General features: G+C 40.6%; 1 protein-coding gene, 2 non-coding genes and 1 pseudogene across 5 annotated transcripts; 3 read left to right on the forward strand and 1 right to left on the reverse strand.

The window, feature by feature from the left end:
- Nucleotides 1–45: 45 nt before the first annotated feature.
- glt8d2 (glycosyltransferase 8 domain containing 2) lies at nucleotides 46–8,599 on the reverse strand. Of its 3 annotated transcripts, none has more exons than XM_055937687.1 (10): nucleotides 8,460–8,599; nucleotides 3,862–3,904; nucleotides 2,801–2,899; nucleotides 2,107–2,308; nucleotides 1,807–1,924; nucleotides 1,634–1,718; nucleotides 1,423–1,535; nucleotides 1,008–1,174; nucleotides 690–802; nucleotides 46–525 (listed from the first exon to the last, which is right to left on the reverse strand). In XM_055937687.1, exons 2-10 carry the CDS (start codon nucleotides 3,878–3,880, stop codon nucleotides 347–349), a joined length of 1,095 nt encoding a protein of 364 aa, XP_055793662.1. In that variant the 5' UTR covers nucleotides 3,881–3,904; nucleotides 8,460–8,599; the 3' UTR covers nucleotides 46–346. The 3 variants fall into 3 exon arrangements, with proteins under 3 accessions (XP_055793662.1, XP_055793661.1, XP_055793659.1); XM_055937686.1 differs by lacking the exon at nucleotides 8,460–8,599 and adding an exon at nucleotides 7,179–7,275; XM_055937684.1 differs by lacking the exon at nucleotides 8,460–8,599 and adding an exon at nucleotides 6,285–7,093.
- LOC129865168 (ankyrin repeat domain-containing protein 16-like) lies at nucleotides 7,037–11,469 on the forward strand (annotated as a pseudogene).
- Nucleotides 7,603–7,690, forward strand: trnay-gua (transfer RNA tyrosine (anticodon GUA)). Its single transcript is given in 2 exon segments — nucleotides 7,603–7,639; nucleotides 7,655–7,690. It is a non-coding gene; the product is annotated as a tRNA-Tyr (tRNA).
- trnay-gua (transfer RNA tyrosine (anticodon GUA)) lies at nucleotides 8,187–8,274 on the forward strand. The gene is given in 2 exon segments: nucleotides 8,187–8,223; nucleotides 8,239–8,274. It is a non-coding gene; the product is annotated as a tRNA-Tyr (tRNA).
- Nucleotides 11,470–13,243: the final 1,774 nt, after the last annotated feature.

Below are 13,243 nucleotides of genomic sequence, written 5' to 3' on the forward strand. Positions count from 1 at the left end.
TTTTTACCTGTCATTTCTGTTATTTATTAGCCAGTAGTCAGCCAATTCAGACTTTCCACAGTCAAATCTCCAGCTTTTTATTCAGGAAAAAGCTTTAAAGAGATCACATTGTTAAGTTTCAAAACAATCAATACAATTATGCTCACTCATCTCACAACAACCACATACATTTTTGATACAGCTTGTTTCTGTACATTCTGTACACGTTTTGATAGGCACCTTCAAAGAAATACCATCTCAAAAGATGTTAACAGCAATAGGACTTCACAATATTTACTGTTCACAGCCTCCATTCACAGTCTGAAATGCCAGACATCCCCCTACACAAACATTTGTTAAACATCCCTCAGATTTTGCCCTCGGGCCGTACCAACGAGAATTTCCCGGTGGGATCTGGGATGAACCACTTCTCCCACAGGTCCAGGTGGACACAGGGGTAGTCCCAGGGCTTGAAGCGGCCGTTCCAGTGCAGCAGGTGTGCACCCTGGAGGAAGGTCTCAGAGTAGCGGGCGTCTGGGCTCCAGCCTATAGGAAAAGAGAACAGAATACATAGTAAATCAGCCTCTAGGAGTGGCTCTATCCTACATTATGACACCTAGGCCTGTGTACCAGAGCCATAAATCTCGATACATGGTTATGCTGTGCTATGTAGGAGGTGTGGTGATGTCATCAAGGTGAGGCGATCTCACCCAGGTGTCGGACGTGCCACAGAGGATCGATGATTGTGTATTTGTCATGGAACACGATCAGCATAGGAGGAGTCGCCACACCCCCTGCCATGGCACTGCTGTATATGTTTTTCCTAGTGGAGGAGAGCATCACAAAGTAGAACATTTTTATTTAATTTCTCTAATCATGATATTCAAATGAAATAGAAGTAATAGTACGTCTTCATAGGAATATATATTATTATAATAGACAGCAGGGTTAATTTCTTATGGGTTCAGGTCAGTTTAGGGGTTATGTGGAAAGATCTGATCACAGGTCAAACATACTTCTCTACTCACTTTAAGTTCTCCTGCATCCAGTTCTCCAGCTGTTTGGTGATCTTCTGTTTCTTCCACTCTCCAATGTCGGCCACAAACACCCCAGGGTTGAAGGAGCAGTCGCTGGGGTTGATCCCCAGGTCTCTCACTTCCTGTTTCCTGTAGTCCAGGAAGCCCATGTACGTTGTCTGGGAGACAGGGTCAATAGGGAAGGATTTGGATTCAGAATCGGAGACAAACTAATAGTTTACTCAGCATTGAGATCTATGAGACCACTTATCAAGTTATTTAAGAAGAGAATTAGAGTATCGTCTTGGCTAGGTATAGGATAAACTTAAAAATATATTGTCCTTTACCGGGATTGATTGTAACAGAGGTGCCTCTGCTCTTATTTTGGCAAACAATACCCTCTCGTGGCAAAAAAAATTACACTGACCTGCATGCCCACGCTGCGCACCATCTCGTGGGTGGAGGGCAGGTCACAGTCTGTGGCGAAGGCAGCAGCATGGCCTTTCTCCAACTTGGTATGGTACAGGTCCTTGATGTCACCTGTCATTAGTGAATGTAAATACTGAAAATACAGGCACCCATTTTATCTCAACTACAGCTCAAAACTGGACTGAATGGCAAAAGACACATTTCTGTACCTTGCACAATGACATCGTCGTCTAAGTAGATCACCCTCTTGTGGCTGATATCAAGGAGCGGCAAGTAAAAGCGTACAAAGTTCAGCTGCAGAACAATCAGAACAGGGACTTTAGGGACAGTGACTGTGGTTAGGTTATAATTTGTTCCTATGTGTGTGCTTGTGTGTACTCACTGGATGCAGCAGGTCTGGTCGGGAGGAGTCTGGTTTCACCTTCCCTTTCAGAACCATGGGGTTGAACTCTAGAATCTTATACTTGATTCCCTTCAACTTGGTCTTCTCTATGTACTGTCTATGAAGACAAAGGAATATAATGACCGTTCAACTCACTCAAAGTAATTTCTCAGTTATCCTTTTCTAGGCCTTTATTGAAATTAATGAATTAATTAAAACATCCTGGGTTGGAACTAGGAACTGAAATTGCTACATATCAAGCAGTGACACAGTGGAAGGGGAGGGATTAGTGTGAAACACCTTGTCAGCTTGATGGCATCACGAAGAGTGACAATATAGAAAAACACGCTGGCATCTGTGTTGCTATAGATGCTGTTGATGGTTGCCATGGCACCGCCCATTCGTTCCTCCGCAGCACAGATGACTACTGGGATGTCATCCTCTCCCTCCGCTGCCTTCTCTACAGGAACTTTGGGCGCACGCTCTGGGTCCTTCCTGGTTTCTGTGAGGGAAGTTCAACCAGTTTGGGCTTGGTCAAGTTTGACCTAGATAGTTTGTGTGTATGAATTGATATGTAGACTGTGTGCCTTTAAAAAAATGTATGTAGTTCTGTCCTTGAGCTGTTCTTGTCTAATGATGTTCTGTATTGTGTTTCATGTTTTGTGTGGACCCAAGGAAGACTAGTTGCTGCTTTTGTAACAGCTAATGGGGATCCTAATAAAATACCAAAATTAGTCACATCTATTTTTAAAATGTATTACAACTATTTCAATTTCAAAGTAATTTGCCCCTATACCGTAAGCGGCAAAGGAAATGCTTCTTTTTAAATCAACAGGCATTCATAGCCTCGTGCCAACTGCTCTTCTTGGCAGGTTCTACTCTTGCCAAGTCCTAGTTTCCTTCTCTTGCCGTGGCATGCACCTGGCTCTCAGGTCAGCGTGTGTTTAGAGTGAGACTTTTTCTCACCTGTTAGAAAGAAGCTGGGGGGAATTACCTGTGTGTTTGAGTTTGGGCCGAGACGGGCCACTGAACAGCTTACTGTGCAGGAGTAGACACACTATGAGAACCAGCATCACGAGCAGGATATGGTTTACTGTGACACAGCAGAGAGAGAAAGGGACCATTCAATAAAGTCAGATGCAAGGGAACTGAAGCAGAAGTCCTTCCAAACTGGGTCAGTTCAACTTAAGCACAGTTTCCACTATAATGCTGTCACCTCGTATCCAATCATGGCAGATCATAGTACTGAGATACTCAAACATGGCTCTCATCTGTACCCTACCCTTTTCACGACTCATCCTCCAGGTGCCACGACTAATTCTAACTAATAAAATAGTTACACCTGTCCTTCTCTTCCTATCCACACACATCAGCTGTGTGTCAGCTGTAATCAACCTGAGTGGCATCAATCGTGTGCTGACACATTCACCCCTGGATGACCTAAACTGTCTGCCTCAACAATAACTAAATAGTCATTGAAATATTGCTTCACTTCTGGAAAATGTAAAGAACCAGGCTGCCAGCTGTACTCTGGGCCAAAAAAATCAACTGTTTGTGTTGTTTGAGTAAAGGCATCTGTTAACTTTCTAAGTAAAGTATAGACTGTGTAGAACAAGGCACAACTGTTGTGGACACTAATTCAAAATCCTTTAATGGTTGCATCATGTATTGAATGTGAACAACAGAGGACTGAGATGATGAAATGGGACTCTTTTACGGGCTCACTTTCCTGGTTACCTCATCAGTGTTGAGGAACATTTTGGGATTGGCAACACACACACACACACACAGAGAGAGAGTCTCAAACATAATTTATGGAGGTGTTGGAAGCGTTCCAACTCAGCTGAGGCAAAGTATACTCCAGAGGAGTCTGGGGGGATGGTGCTTTACCATGGCTACACTGATCCCTGCTACAGCCACCACGATTACAAGTGTGGAGCAAAACCCATTATTTACATGCAACAATGTTTTATTACTCATTTAATATATATGAAAAAGTAATGATGTAAAAACTTGTATAGGCAAGGGCTATTACAACATCCTGTGGTCACTCACTTTTCCTCAAAAGAGCCATTGTTCATGTTTCTTCCAGCCACATCTGAAAAGACAGCGAGAAGCAGAAAGCAGTGAGATTCAAAGGCAGACAGACACGAAGACAAATAGACTAAGAGTAAGCGAGGGAGGGACTGCCGTATTCCTTGGCATTGGTGCACAGTTGAGGATCCAGAAGGGTGTCTTCACAGACATAAATCCTTCCCAGAGGTGCTCCCGAACAAGATCTGGCAGTCCTCTCAGATAGACACAGTCCTCACCACAGATGTTAAATACAGGAAAACCCCTCTGACAAACATACCGCCAAATCAAGATGAATAGTTTAATATTGGGCTTCACATGACCCTGAGTTGTTTACCATTACCCCTCAGGGTACCTCACCTATCCACAGGAGGTACTTGGGAAGAGTCATAAGAACATAGGCCTCATGTTTGGTTGCAGATGAGGGGGCAAACGACGGAGTACTTCGGGCAGAGTGAAATGTGATTGGGGGTACAGTTAAGAAAAGGAAATGTTGAGATCAACTGGTTTATAATATAAAATGTCCTATTTCACACATGTAAAAGTGTGTATTATACACATGTGTGAATTGGAGATGTGTTTTTTTGGCATATCCCAACTCCCCCTGAGCCACCCTTGAAGAGTGGGGTCACAGCCAGGGTCACCATTGTCCAGCACCCCTGGAGCAATTAGGGTTAACTGCCTTGCTCAACGGCACATGGACCAATTTTTCACCTTGTCAGCTCAGGGATTTGAACTAGCAACCTTTCATTTACACCTGGAGGATGAGCTCTGGCTCAATGCTCTAATTGCTAGGCTACCTGCACCCTAGTCTGTTTCCACTGAAACATTTGCTGATGGAAATAAAGATCCTGCAACGTTATCATGCTCATGTCATGTTGATCACATACGCTACACGGTATGATAGTCCACACACCGCAACTGCAGAACAGTACAGACATGATAATTGTATGTCATGACTTTTGTAACTGGTCACTCACATACTGTACTGTTTCTCTCTGTGACATACAAGGCTCAGCACGCATGTGGATCTGGTTTTGAAAAGAATCTCGGTGCTTCCTTCCTAGTGGCATTTTTCAGTAAGCTTTTGTCTGTCTCTCCCTAGAGGCTATCTTTCTATCCCTCTATTTCTTTTGCTTATATTCTAACTCTCTTGACACTGATGTCTCTCCATCTCTCTCACCCTCTGTCTCTTTTGGATGTCATGTGTAAGTAAACAGTAGAGAGTTGAGATGTAAACTACTCTATAAACAATCAATAAAAGTGACATCACAAGCTGTGTTCTGTTTGGCGCTGGATAATCAAACAAAAACTAGCTCAGCTAGTTTCGTACTGTACTCTTCTGCCCATTTTCAGAGAAAATACTGCCACTCCATTGATGTCAATACTAGTATCTGTATTAGTTCAGACTTTTCACATATGGTGCAGACAGATTTTCTGGGCAAGTTCTCCTCCGTAGAAAGCATCACTATCCAAGAGTGAGCCAGTATAAATGACTTGGTATTGTTTTTTTGTGTTTGTAAAATACCCATTAGGCGAAGTGTTTTGCGCCCTTGTCCAATTTCCGCTCTTATACAACATAAAAAGGGTGACAGAGTTTGGATTGTGTTCATTTTTTTTAGGGGTTCCAGACTCTTTTCAGTGTCATATACACACATTTTAATGCTCTTTGAGACAACTTTCTCTAAATTAATCCAAACTAATCTAAAAAGTAATTAAATGTACAGAGATGGATAGTCAGATATGGCTTAATCAGGAGTTTACAAGATTACTTTGTTTTTAGTAGCCTACTGTATGTGAGATTTAAAACATATAGAAGAACTAGGGAATCCTCATTAGACAAATATTTTACTGTCTGTTATGGTAAATGAAATGAAAGTTCTTCACAAAAGTGAACCGTCATTCAAGGTGTCAAAGAAGTCAGTGCCAACTGTTATTTTACACTCAGCCTCTGCTACCACCACATAAAGAAAACCATACAACCATAGTCTGGCTTCATAACCACACAGGCTACCTCAACTATGATAATGGAACATCAAGTAGGCTCCTCAGTAATCTAGTTGCTGCCATGTTGCACACCTTTTACATGGAAAGCATATGTTGTTTTTTTCATCAAGGGCAACTACATTTGGGATATCCAACCTAGGAAATACAGTAGCATTACATTGGTTTATGTAACAATTGCACAAATTAAATACATAAAAATATCAGATGAACCTATAGCAATCTACTCAATGCATCACACATAGATTATAATAATGATTTAAAAAAATGTATGAATATTACGTTCTTAAAAAGGTGTGTGTCTCCTATTCTAGCTTTAGAGCAATGCAAGCTATGCACAACAACGCACACTATCAAAAAACTCTTCATTCAACAATGTGTCATAAAATAAATGAACTTACCGGGAAAAAGTGCCACAATTATTCTCACCGGTTAAGTATCCACCGGTCTCTGCGCATGGTCTTGAATAAATGCTACAAAGAGAAGCTCCTTCACCCACTCAATTTTACAACCCCCCAAAAATATTCAGGAAGTTCTTTCCAGATGTGCCTCATCTTGTTCACCCATGGAAAGCTCCGCAGGGGCCACATGCCTTCTTGTAGATAATTACCGAGATTGCATTACACTCCACAATAACAACTGTGCTTCCAAAATTATTTCTCATAGGATGCATGTTTTTTTTTAAATATTTTACCTTTACATGTATTAGCCTATTGTAAAAAGAAAAGTAGATCTATAAGCCTACAACTGAATAACTTTACTATATAGGCCAATATAATTTGTGGCAACTACCATTGCAAGAAGAAGTTATTATTTACAAAGTCTAAATCAATAAAATGTAATAAACCCAACCTATGCATTATCATTCAATATAAGTTATTTTGAGAGTAATGACTATCAAAAACTACAAGCCCCAGTGCACAATTCTGCTACAGCCTAGTGGACGATCAGAGTATTACCGAATTTCTTGCTGAACATGCTACAAGCTGTTTTAGCCCATAGCCTATGGTAGAACAGTGTTGTGCATTTATTTTACGTATTATTGTCAGGTATTAAGTTCACATTTTCTATCTTTTGCGTTTTTAAGGTAAAAAGTGGAGTAGAACTCAATTGAAATGTGTAGGCTTTTGGTTGACCAACAATTTAACCTACTTGTCATCATGCAATCCCTAGCTTCTGATCAGATACAGCATCAAGCTATTTTAGCAGTTTAAACGGTGTCAAATGGTGAACTTTATTACATGTATATGTTCAATGGATGATGAGAAGACATTGACATATTTAATCAAGCTTACCCAGAATGGCGAATTGTGCACGCTTAAAAAAGAACTTGGTGGCACAATTTGTCAACAAAAAAACATTTCGGGAAATCGGGTGATACATTGTTGCATTATGCCGCTGGTCATGGCCACTTGGACATTGTGCAATTTTTAGTAAAAAAGATTGGGATGGACATAGAGCTGTACAATACCGACTACAAAAGAGCTCTGCATGAAGCTGCGTCCATGGGACAGCGGGAGTGTTTGAGTTATCTAGTAGACTGCTTAAAAAAGGCTGATTGGTGAGACATACATTAACACGCATGCCATGTGCAAACATTAAGACAACATTATTCCTTATATATTTTTTCAACCAAATAGCAAAGAAGTTTTAGATTTTCGAGTCTCTATTAGGATAACATGTATTGAAAAACACATTTTTTTGGAAGTGATTTAACCACCTTCGATAGCTCAGTTGGTAGAGCGGAGGACTGTAGAGGCTAAGTGCTGAAATCCTTAGGTCGCTGGTTCAAATCCGGCTCGAAGGAATTTTTTTTCGTCGGCCCATGTTATGTGCATAAACGCTTAATAGCAAACTCTCCTTAACAATGCAGTACGGTATCAATTAAGAATCAAATACCATGTCCAAAAATAAGACAAAGTAGAAGACAAAAGTTATAAAACTCGTTGTGAGATGTACACAATAGAATAAACAAAGTGAGAAGTAACTTGGTATAGCAGCTTAAGTATATAGTAATAATAAATAGTAACAGCAGTAGTGACCTTGTGTGTGTGTGTGTTTGTCATAAATAACAAATAAGTTGTTCTAAGATTCAATTCAAGTTCTGGTTTCAATTTATCATATTTATTAATTGAATGACCAGAGTCATATTCATTAGAGAGCAAATGGAAGCAACCGGCCGAAACCGGGAAGGACCACCATAATTTGTCAAATAAGAGGCTTATTTTTTTTCAGTTGCTAAACGTTTTGCTACCTTGTTTACTAACGAATACGATCCTGCTTTTTCTAACAGCTAACGTATCCCTTCGATAGCTCAGTTGGTAGAGCGGAGGACTGTAGAGGCTAACTGCTGAGATCCTTAGGTCGCTGGTTCAAATCCGGCTCGAAGGAAATATTTTAATAGTTCCATGTAAAATCACCGTGCCTGCATTGTATACCATTATCAACACACTACTATGAACATAATTAATAATTAAATACTACACAAAATTGGCGTGGGAGGGCGAGTCCAAAAAATATATATATTGCACAATAAAAACAATTATGTGCAACTCTGATCCACCATTGTGACCCACCTCTACTTTCAGGACCCCTCTGATGATGGCCTGCACCCGGAGGAACCTGGGTATGATCCAGGAACTACTGTCCCACGAGGCCGACCCCATGCTGTAGAACAAGGATGGCTGGAACTCCTTCCACATCGCCTGCAGGAAGGGAGACCCTGCGGTCATACAGCACCTCCTACTGGCCAACCTGGAAGTCTGGAGGACAGAGAGCAAGACGCTGAGGACTCCTCTGCACACTGCAGGTAATCTCTGTGCTAACAAATCAGACATGTCACAGGTCTGAACATATTCCCAGGTATTTTGAACAATATGCATAAAATATCACATTTTTTCTGGTTAATTACCCCTTCTCTGTCTATTCTCTGTTCCTACAGCAATGCACGGCTGTGAAGAAGTTGTCAGCATCTTGGTACAGAGGTGTGTTTGTCTATGTCTGTGTGTGTGTGAGAGGAGGTATGAATTAGGATATGTCTCAGACGATTTGCATACTTTTGAGGAGGCATGTTAGAGTGTCAGTGTTGAGGCTCTGTGTGTTAATGTGATCATGTGTAATTGTGTGTGGGTGTAGTGCTAACTGACTCTCACGTCTCTGTTTGCAGGTGTGGTTATGTTCCGGATGGCAGGGACAGCTGTGGGGTCACCCCCTTTATGGACGCAGTGAGGAACGGACACATATCTGTGGCCAAACTACTGCTGGAGAAGCATCAGGTATACTGGAGACTCTGGGAGAAAATAACATTTCCATCTATCAAAACATATCTGAGATAACTGAAATTTGCACCAAAAAAACAACAACTTGTCTGTACCTCACTTAATTCAACCATAGTCTCCCTGGAAAAATTAATCCACCATAATCACTCCAGTATCTGTATCGCACTTAAATTCCACCATAGTCCCCTTGGGAAAATTAATCCACCTCAACCACTCCAGTACCCCTGGACATTGAATAAGATACTGACCTGTATATACTTGCATTCTCGTGTGTCACATAGGCCTCTCCGACTGCAGCATACATCCTGGGGCCCAGTCGTGCAGCATGTTGCTGTCACAGCCCAGGAGGAGGCGCTAGAGTTCCTTGTGAGGGACCTCGGAGTGGATGTGAACCAGACAGCCACTGACATGCAGCTCACTTCCCTGCACTACGCTGCCAAGGTTAGCTCAATTCTGTAAACATCTATTATCAGGCCTATCCTGTACATAAAGGCAAATTGTGTGCATAATATTATATCATGCCTGATATTTTATATTTTCAGGAGGGTCACACAGGCACAATCAAAGCTCTCCTCACATTAGGAGCAGATCTTCACGTCAGGGACAAAAAGGGAAGAATAGGTACTGTAGAGAAGTGGTTCCCAAACTGTGGGGCGAGGGGTCGGCACATGCCCCCCAAAAAGTATATTATTAAAAAATGTTTAAATTTTTAAAGGAACTCAATCCGGCTTTAAACTGAAAGTTGTAATAGTAGAATGAACAAGATGTAATTTCGAAATTAGGTAGTGCATCATCAGTTCCTCTTGTCATTTTAGTCTTCGCATACCTTAGAGCTATATATAACTTGTCAGAAATGTTCAGATCAACTAGCCCATGTCAGCTAACGTTTTTTTTATTTAGGTTTTTTAGCCCATAGATATTTTTGTAATTTTTATCCACTGAAATATCACATGAATACACATTAGACATGGGAAAATGTATAGAATTGCAAGAAAATTAGCTTTAAAACTGCTAAGTTTTCTTTGCATCCCATGACAACATGTGAAGAATTGCACGAAATAAGCTTTAAACCTGCAAAATTCTCTCTACCAACAAGAGGTGTGTAAACAGTTTGTATCATAAACAGTGCTTGTGTCCACAGAAATAGACATGGCACATGCACACAGGGGAGGCGCGGGATGTTTCCCAATACTGGAAGAGTGAAAAAGTTAGGGAACCCCAGCTATAGAGGCTAAATGCTATATAATCATACATTATGATAATTGCACTTTGCTTGTAGCAATACACTTTAATCAAAACAACTGCTTGGAGGCCAAATCTGAATTTGTGCAACAAGAAAAACAGGAAATGTAAGTTGACATGATACAGAGAACAGGATGCGTTCTATTTACATAACTTCTGTCTAGCGTATGCAAGTAGTTCTGGCACTAGACCCAATTCTCAAACCACAAACCAATCAAAACACTCTGTAGTCACATGTACAGTTGATCTTGAATGCAGGTCATTGAATCCTGTCCTCGGGCACCCTGTGTTAGGGGTAATCACAGGTCCAGAAAGTTGGACCCGTTCTAAAATGGATCTGGGGCTTTCCCACCCGATCCGATATGCATAAAGTAATTTTCTAAAAACCTGTTCAGATCAGAGAGTAGAAAGGGAGAGAGAAAGAAACCTCAGACTGGCCGCTGCCACCTCCATCAATAAACGAGTGATATTGGCGAAATGATCCACAGTTAGGCCATACATGTCCTTAAAAACTGCCTAAAACAAATGACAAAAAAACAATTTGTTGTGTTTCGATGGGTAGCATATTCAAAACTTCATAGCCTATTTTTTTAATTGGTTTTTACTGTCCTCAAACATTAACTGTCCACCTCACCGTTTAGCTGTTGGAGATTTGAGCGCTAAATGCGTCATGGCATTGCATGCATACAGGCCTAGATGTCCACTGTATGATATTATGAAAGTATATATAAAGGAAGAAAGCTTGGGCCTAGCCCTAGAGAGAAAGATAGAGGTATGCTGGAGCCATGTTCCCAACACCGACATGCATTTCTTTATACTTGTCAGATGGAACTTAATTTGGCCCAAAAAACACTTCTATTTAAAGAACTGGTTTAAACCTTTACAAACGTTTTGAACAGACTAGGCCTATATTGTAGCAACTACCCATCAAATGACAGCAATAGGCTAAAGCTATTTATTTTACAACAGGCCTAGTTTGAACCTATATTTAACTAAATACGGAGTACAAAGTTAAAAAAGACAGTTAACTTAATTTAGCCATCAAAAATGTCTCAACATAATGAAACAAAACACATTTAGCATATTTAAAGAACTGGTTTAGATTATTTTACAGATCTACATAAATAATGATATACAATAATATTCATAATTCTAAAACAAAAGATAATAAATACAAAATAAATAAAGTTCAAAAATAAAGTTCAAAAATTGCATCAAACCTGAATAGCAAGTTGCACTCAGTCCCTTTAGCCAAGCCAACTTTCTTCTCATCTTTGTCCACTACAATATTAAAACTTGTCCCTGAGGACATTCCTGTTGTCGCCTTCTTTTCACTATACTATTTCTCCTATAACTTTCATTTTACTTTAATGAAAAAGGCTTCCATCTTAGCAATCAACAGTAGCCTAGTCCAAGGCTCCTTTCACTCCTTTCGCGCATGTGAGGGGAGCAGCCGTAATCAGTTTCAGCTGGACCTAAGCTACAAGCTCGTTCAGTTTTCATCACCTCACACACATTAAATTAACAGAGGACAGATCCAGTCAGTAAATCAATTTAAATTGCACATACCCGAGACCCATAGCAATTATATCAGATCCGACCCAGATCTGAGACAAAAATGTGGGTTCTGACAGACCCAAAATTCCGAGATCCAACCCAGGACCCAAATTTTTGTCACAGATCTTGGTCGGATCTCGGACTTTTGGGTCTGTTGGACCCGTGAAGACCTCTACCCCGTGTGTGCACTGTGCAGATATCTGCGCCAGCAAGTATCTGACATTAATGAATGAATCTACTGCCTGTATCTCACTGTGCGTCCCCAGCTCTTCATGTGGCGTGTACAGGGTAGCATGCAGAAGCGGTCAGGACACTCCTACAGCTGGGGCTAGTAGACGTGGTGGATGCCTCGGGCACTACTGCTCAACAGCTTGCCAAAAAACCAGACGTGCTCAGAGTGTTTGAATGTGATTTGACATCAACTACTGTCTGAATGGAGAATCAATAAATGATAGACATTAATGGTATTCTGGATGGCAGAATAATAACTTCATACAATTTCTTTCTGTGTGGATTTTGTTGATGGGGATGAAACCAATACAGTGCCTTCAGAAAGTATTCACACTCTTTTACTTTTTCCACATTTTGTAGTGTTAAAATGTGGGATTAAAATTATTGATCATTGCTAGAAAGCCATTTTCAAGTCTTGCCATAGATTTCCAAGCCAATTTCTGTCAAAACTGCAACAAGGCCACTCAGGAACATTAAATGTTGTCTTGGTAAGCAACTCCAGTGTATATTTGGCCTTGTGTTTTAGGTTATTGTCCTGCTGAAAGGTGAATTTGTCTCCTAGTGTCTGTTGGAAAGCAGACTGAACAAGGGTTTTTCCTGTGCTTAGCTCTATTCCGTTTCTTTTAACATGATGCAACCACCACCATGCTTGAAAATATGAAGAGTGGTAGTAAGTGATATGTTGTGTTGGATTTGCCCCAAACATAACACTTTGTTATTCAGGACAAAAAGTGAATTGCTTTTGTTGTGTAAATTCTTTACAGGGACACTCAAAATCAATCTTAAATTAATCATTCTTTATTATCAGCATGCTGGAGAGGTTCCGATCAACTCAATGCACCAAGTACACATGTCAATCAGGAGCTCTACCCAGGGCAGTCCCGTTCGTTCTCTTATATACATACAAGTTATATTTGCATGATTTAGCTTATTCATCATTCATAATTCATTCATCATTAACGTTTGCTTCATTCATATGACCGACCAATACAGGGTCATGCATGTGACAGATCAGTACCTCACGAGGCTTCTTTTCTCAAAGCTGAGACCTT

The sequence above is a fragment of the Salvelinus fontinalis genome, chromosome 11 (assembly GCF_029448725.1).
Source record: "Salvelinus fontinalis isolate EN_2023a chromosome 11, ASM2944872v1, whole genome shotgun sequence".
Taxonomy (NCBI): Eukaryota; Metazoa; Chordata; class Actinopteri; order Salmoniformes; family Salmonidae; genus Salvelinus; species Salvelinus fontinalis.